The 7,645-nt window shown below is 40.8% G+C and overlaps 1 protein-coding gene across 2 annotated transcripts; it reads left to right on the top strand.

Annotated features, from left to right (window-relative positions):
• The first annotated feature begins 2,808 nt into the window (after positions 1–2,808).
• Positions 2,809–7,645, top strand: LOC136944410 (coiled-coil domain-containing protein 127-like). Of its 2 annotated transcripts, none has more exons than XM_067238159.1 (3): positions 2,809–2,912; positions 3,555–3,690; positions 5,696–7,645. In XM_067238159.1, the coding sequence occupies exons 2-3, from the start codon at positions 3,564–3,566 to the stop codon at positions 6,379–6,381; spliced, it is 813 nt and encodes a 270-aa protein (XP_067094260.1). In that variant the 5' UTR covers positions 2,809–2,912; positions 3,555–3,563; the 3' UTR covers positions 6,382–7,645. The 2 variants fall into 2 exon arrangements, with proteins under 2 accessions (XP_067094260.1, XP_067094261.1); XM_067238160.1 differs by having other exon boundaries at positions 2,857–2,912; positions 3,590–3,690.

Here is a 7,645-nt window from a genome sequence, read left to right as displayed (position 1 = left end):
AGTGTTATACAGTCGCTAGGACACATTTCTCAATACTTAAGTCACGTTTTCAAAACTCTTCACACAGTGAGCACAACAGAAGTACATGTGGGCTAAACTGTAGATCATTTATCATTGCTTTGGCACAAAATGCATTCAATGACTACATCTTTCAAATTACATTCATTCTTTTCTCACTTCGACACAACAACTGCCAAAACTGTATGTACCTACAGGCCAATTTGCACATGCTTACATACTGTTTTCAAAACTGTTAAACTTCAGTTCAAAACAATAACATAATACAAAATTGAATAAGACAGAAATTTGCTACATTTCTACAGTAATATTGTAATGAAATATATATTTCGAATCAAAAAATTAAATGCTATAAAATGATCTCTACGGAAGGGTTGTGCTAAGTGAGGAAAAGGATGCAGAGAGAAGAAATAAGCCAACATTTGTATGGGACAATGTGGCATTTCACCACTCCCGTGCAGTCAGGGTGGTTTGTAGCCCATCCCAGAATGGTGTCACTTTTCTTCCCACCTTACTGTCCATTCCCCAACCCCATAGAATAATTATTTTCCTCATGTAATGGAGGTGGAAGGTTTACTGTATGACCACCATCCACATGATCAAATGCCCCTCCTGGACGCAATGAATGCTGGATGCCTGGACATGGATCAGGCATGCCAGAAGATTCTTTCCTAGGTGTATTGCCCTAGATGACATACAGTAAGATGTGATGTGGATGAGAACCTGTGGCCAAATGCAGAAGATTAGCATTTATTGTATCTATATCAGTGGATGGTGTGTATACAAATTCTTGTATTCTGAAATTAGTGAAAACAAATATATATACCACATATTGAAGCATACTGCATAATGTCTGATTCCAGTAACACATATTGCAGTGAATTCTAAACAGTAGAGAGGTGTCTTTACATAAGAAATCTTTGTATAATGCTACCTGTTGTTAGTGATTTTTAGGTCATTGTTTTGTGGGTGACGTGCATCCAACCAATAAATGGGCGGTGTGGATTTGCTGGATTAATTTGCAGCCAAATACAAGTTCCCCATGAAATTGCTCCGCTGATACAGTTACATCTTCTGGAACACTATTACCATTGCTGTGATCAACTCCTGGCTCTACAAACGGGACTGAAAAGCTCTCAATATTCCCAAGAAAAAGATGTTGAACAGGAGACTGTTTCAGGCGCAACTAGCTTCCTCTCTCATCCTGACAAACACAGCTGTCAACACACCAAGGAGAGGGCGGCCATCTTCAGCCAGTGGGAGCCCTTTGACATCGATAACAGTGACACCTCAAAACCTGTGACTGCTCAGAAGAGACCATCCTCAGGTAATGGGGGTCCACCAAATGGGGTCCCAGCCTAGAGGGCATGTGAACCACCAACGGATGTGTGCAGGGACATGGTCGCACATTTCCCAGTGAACACAACGAGAGGACGCTGCAGACACTGCATAAAAGGATATTCTAATACGCTCAACAGAAAGTGCAATCTCCGTCTCTGCTTTTTAGAGGAAAGGAACTGCTTTTGGGACTACCATTGCAAGTGAACAATGGCACTGGTTCTTTGAAGTTTTCATTTCATTTTGTATAATATTTATCAGTTTATTTTTATTTTATATAAATTCTGATTCATCAAAATATGACTGTTGGGTGATTATTATTAATTAAATGTACTGTTATAGTGCTATGTAAGCAATCCACACTCCAAATTAACCATTGTGTATTTGTTCTGACATTTGGAGAGGAAATGCTGAAATTCTGCTCCCAACTAGGCCCAACGTTGCAATATTACAACGTTTCCCTAAAAATGTACAAAACATATATTTTTAATTAATCCTTCATTATCTGCATCAGAGGACTCCTACAACTAGCCTGGTCTTAACCAGACTCTCGTACATTTCATTTGTACAGAGAGTCTGGGCTCGCTCCATTGACAAGCATTAACTTCCTTGAAGGCTCTGTGGGGATCAAAGATTGTTCTTGCTCCGGCTTTAACTTCTGGATATTCGGCAGTGTTGCCACAACGGACCGAATGGCTTCGCTCGCATCTTTCTCCGCCGCCATTACGGAACTACAACACAAACTAGATTTTATTGTAAGTTTTGCAAGTTCAACATGTATTATAGGTCAAAAGTTGAATTAAAGAATACTTATGTCCTTTCGATTTTCTTCTTCTGAGTCTTTGTTGCCCATAACACGCTAGCATTCTGCTAATGAATGCTGATTGTATGACGTCATTGACATTTTAAAAGGCTTTTTAGAAGAAAACAAAAGCGACAAAAAAAATCTAACACCCAGCAGTGTGTATTTTCTTTGCCTCCCTTTTCGAATGAAACATTCAAATGACTAAACAAAACATTATATCCTGAGAAACTTGGATTTTGAGGTGTATAGCTCAATAGACCTCCATTCATTCTGCATTTAATGGTGAGCGCCCTAATATGGAACCAGAGTGGAACTGCAACCAGTTCAGAAGCCGGAAGTTTCCCGAGAGTGGCAGTTCTCCCCATACACATCTCTGCTAGTGTCTAAGTGTGAGGGTGCATGATTGTTCTGGACCCACCCACAAGAAGAAACCATTTCCAAAATGCGGGGAGATACGTAGTGCTGTATTTGAACAATGGTTTAAATGTATAACATGAGCTATAAGTGCAACACGTTTAGATTAAAAGAGCCTACTATCAAAAATACAATAACGTATTTTCCAAAGTTTCCCGTTTTTAGTGCAACATTGGTGTAGTCTAAATATACGCCTACTACCGTCCAAAGTCCCCCCTAAACGAGCACGAATCGTGGCTTGTTATCGTTGTCTAAATAAACTGGCGTAAAAGCATTGTATAATCAGTGGAAGAACAAATGTATGACTGACTTGTCTAGCTAGCTACTCGTTCTCAAGGTGAGCGACAACACCGTAGTCTGCGTAAAACATGTTATCTAATTACTAACACTACAGACTCAGATCTCAATGCGGTGCTGTGCTGTTTGTTGAAGAAGTGCAGGGCATTGACTCTTAGATGCTAGCTAGCTAGGTAACTTACTGTAAAGGCCTAGACTTGCTAAGCAAATGATTTCTACAGTGAATGGTTAGCCGTCGAACTAGTTTCAGTATTTTGCAAACCACCCTGTCCTGTAATCAACTGTCATGGTCCTATACACTTTGCCTAATGACCACTGGCACGTTATTGTTGTTTATCCGTCTTGTTCACCAACAGGAATAGTATTTGCTGCTGTTGTTGCTTTACTGACAACTTAAGTTGTTTAATAAATACTCCCAATGCCCATTGTTGCTAGCCTTAAAGCTTTTAACGCAGGCATGTGAACAGCCCGTCCAACAAATTCACTGTCCATGTCATTCACCTTTGTGCTTTCCATTAATGACTGTCAACTTCATTCGAAGCACATCATGGGTTTACTTAATAAACTGACTGACGTCAAGGTCATGTCTTCAAGCTAGATTAAATGCCACAAACCCAACCAATGATGTATTACGTAAACTAGTTACTGTACTGATCTTATTTTGTTTGTGCTCTGTATTAAGGCTAGCTCCATGAACAACCTGAATGATCCCCCCAGGTGGAATATCCCTGTTAGGCCAGACCCTGGAAGAGGTCCTGTGGACGGCAACCAATGGAATTATGCCCTGCTCGTGCCCATGCTGGGACTGGCTGCATTCCGTAAGCTCTCTGCCACATACTGCAGAACATGTGTCGTGTTCAGCCTAGACAAAGTTACAACCAACATTTTTAGGGAGGGGGGGCTTCTTTGTGTCGGGTTTTCCTGTGATATTCCTTTTAAATAAAACAAATATGCATATGCATACATCCAAAACATTATTGGGTGTGCTTTGCCTTCGGCAAGGGCACAACCTTTGTTCTCTCACATATATATTATTATTATTTTTATTTATTTTTGCCCCCCTAAAACTCAGTCAATATTTGGCCTACATAGACAACCTAGGTGTCAAAAGTTTAGTCTTGGTATCGATTAATTTGCTTCTATTGGGATTTACGTTCCGTTGCATGGTTTAAGTGGAAATTAAGTTTTTGTGGCGAAAAGTGAAGCTAACGGTGGCTAACTTGCTAGCCACAGTCAATGACGCTACCTACGTCACTAACGTCACGAAAACTCGCGTGACTACCTCTAGCAGAACATTAGTTTAGCAGCTGTTAACTTCTGGGAGATAGCTAAGCTAACTGCTTTACTGCAAGGCAGCTGCAGAAACGCCACAAGCAAAGAGGCCAGGGTGATAACTATTTACTAATTTTAATTTGTGATATGACACACAATTGTGACGTGTAATGTACAATATAAGCTGATTTTATTAAGGAAGTCTACTAATCTACTTTTGGAAACAGTAGTCTACTATGTCACTGAAGTATTAGCATCATGACATTAGCCTCTGTTGCCCGGGCAACACATACTACAGTGGTCTATGATGCATCTGTTTTCAATCTTAAAATAAACATTCCTCACAAATAAATTTTTGTTGTAGGATTTATTATGACATTACATTACAAGTCACCCACAACGATTTGTGGGTGAAATCATCATTACCTGTGGTTTCAAACCAGTGTTGCTCACTGCAAGGCTGTAGCTTACGCGAGACACTACAAAAACATCTAGTTAACCTACACAGCTGTAGGAAGTCAAACGGCGACAGAACATGTTCGGCCTTACTTAAATCAAAAGTCTATCTAACTACTAACCTTAACTTCATTGCCACAGCCTAAACTTTGTCAATCTGTTCATGAAAATAATTAATTTCAGGCTAAACAGTACAACCACAAGCACTTTGAGCTGCAATTCTTGTATGAAAAGTGCTATATAAATAAAGTCTTACTTACTTACTTACTTACAACGGAACGTTAAATAAAATTCAACCAACGCAATCGCTACCAAGACCAACACAGCAGTAGTCTACTGTACTGTACAATTTACCGGGGCAGCTTCTCCACACAGGGCTATATCGCACTTGGCGTTGTTACTGACAATGATCGCTACCAGTGAGCTTTTTATGAAAGCGATTTTCCACTAAATAAATGTCAAGCTTATTTACGTTTTTGGGGGCATATTTTCAGTTAGCAGATGGTACTGTTTGAATCGCGATTCCATCTTCTACTGCCGGTAACGTCTTCAAAGGGGGTTCTTTATTCATGAATGAATGCAATGAGTAGGCTAAATGCCTTAAAATATCACGAGAAGGGAAAAACTTAAAAGGACGTTTAAGTCATAGAGATTAGGTCAATTTTTACACCGGTCTGCCAAATTTATTCGTTTTGATTCAACGATGAGGCTGCCTCTTGCAGGGGAAATGAGAAGACATCTATTTCATTCTACACTTCACTCGTATTTTCAGTTGTAAATGAGCAGCAAAAAAAATCTTTTAAATCTATGTAATCTTTATAAATAACAAGTGTGCATTTTTATATAAAATATACAGAAATATCAGTTGTAAAAATGTCATCCAAAAACGGACCCCTGTGCAACCGACGCAAGCAAGCACACCCTACAATTTCCCCAGAAATTGTACCCTCTCTAGTTTATACTAGTTTACAATTGATGAACTTTTTAGAATGAACAGTTTTGGGAAAAGAACTTATAACATATTTGGTGATTACACTGTATTAATGGAAATTAGCTAGTTGGTTCCTTCTTTACATCAGCCTTCTTTTTCCTCAGGTTGGATCTGGAGCCGTGAGTCCCAGAGAGAGATCCAGAGTCTGAGGGCCCAGTACAACAGAAACATGTCGACGGTGACCAGCGACCTGGAGGACAAGTACCGTGACTCCCTGACAGAGAACCGCCGTACGGCCGCCCTGCTGGAGCTGGAGCTGGAGAAGGAGCGCCAGCGTGTTGTGGGCTACCGCCAGGCCCTCATCTCCCAGAGCCAGCAGCTCATGGGGGAACGCAAGCAGCTGCAGCAAGAGAGGGAGCTTCTGGAGCAAGAGAAGAGGAACGTTCTGGAGTCGGGTGCTGCCGGGGCTGTTTTGCGCCACTCCCTGGACCGGGAAAGCGAGTGGCACAGGCGTGCGTCGGCGACGCTGAAGGAGCTGGAGGGAGAGCTGGTGGAAAGGCAGAGCGCCTACTGCAGCCTCATCCTGCCCAGGGAGCAGAGGCTAGAGATGGAGAAGAACCTCCTGCTGAAGGTGGTGAAGGAGCCACTGGGAGGAGACATCGACCTGGAGACGGACCTCAAGGACATTTTTAAGAACGACCGGCACTGTGCTGACCTCCTCAACATGGACAAGAGGAAGAACGGCAGCCTGATGTGGGTCTACCTCCGATACTGGCAGCTGCAGGTCACTATGCAGAAACATAAGAAAGCTGAGGATGTCATAATGGGTACCCAACCAAACTTTAAGTGACCTTTATACAAGACTCTGGGTTGATTTTCAGGACACAGAAAAAAACTAATCTTGAGTACCTATTAAAACTAGTCCTGAACAGATATTAAGGCTTGTTCAGGGTTTATATTAAGACTAATATTAGACTGAATTTCAAAAAGAGTTTTCTCTAAACATTTAGAGAAGGCCCATGAGAGTAAATCTCTGTGGGATTTTGGGGGTGACATAAAATAAAGTATCTTCCTTGAAAGCGATTTGCAGTCTAGGACTAGGAGTCTAGGACTGCAAAACCTATAATTAGGATTATACCTGAGTTTGGTATCGTAATCCATGTTCATCATACATATCTCTTGACTACTGACTATTACCATAGAACGTCTGCTGCAGAAACCCACGTTAATTACTATAACCCATAGTGTCACAGTAAGTAAATGTAAAATGTTATGATGATTTGACCTGAGAAGCTCTTTGTGCATGACGTAGTCCCAGATCCACATTGGATGTTATTGTTTGGCTCCTCGCAATTACTGTACCAAGCAACTTACCCCAGGAAATGGGGCAGGGGACAGAGTAACAGGAATATATTTGGCCTACATTATCTTTGTGGACTTCAGATAGTGAGAAAGCAGGTGGAAACTATGCAAAACTATGTCTAAAGTCTAAAGCGTAATGCCTACCAGTCACGCACAGATGCTGTTGCAGGGTTTTTTCATGTATTAGGTGGGGTTTATGCCATGGATATTAGTTATTGATGCCCAAGAGTGGAATTACTTGACAATCACTGTTTAACATGATATCATGAATAAGAAATGGCCAATAGCAGTATGTTATCTGTTTATTATTGAGTTTATTTGCTGTATGTTCTGCATGTGTACATGTGTGCTTCAAGAATGTGTATAGGAAATGAGGGAAGGGTGTTCATGATGTAGGAGTGCTGATTCAGTTTCTCGGTCCTTCGTGTCCATATTATCAAATGTATCATAATTATAAAAGGTAAAAGGCATCCTGGATCCACACTCTTGACCACAGGTAACCCTGTGGAGCTCATGCAAACTGCTACATTGTTTAGCAGCAGCACTAATCTATTGTTTTTGCACAACTCTACACCTCCTGAGCCAGATAGAATAGCTGGTACCAAACTTGAATTGAGAGTTAGATTTGTCTGTGTAAATGTAAAGATATACACACAATTGTGTGTAAATAGTATGCACCATCAAAAAGACATTGGGAGACCATCCTGTACGATCCTATAAATAAAGCCTTTGTGTGGATTTACTGTTTATAA

Source organism: Osmerus mordax, chromosome 6, assembly GCF_038355195.1.
Source record: "Osmerus mordax isolate fOsmMor3 chromosome 6, fOsmMor3.pri, whole genome shotgun sequence".
Classification (NCBI taxonomy): Eukaryota; Metazoa; Chordata; class Actinopteri; order Osmeriformes; family Osmeridae; genus Osmerus; species Osmerus mordax.
Note: the sequence above shows the minus strand (reverse complement) of the source record. Positions and strands in the feature narration are given on the sequence as shown.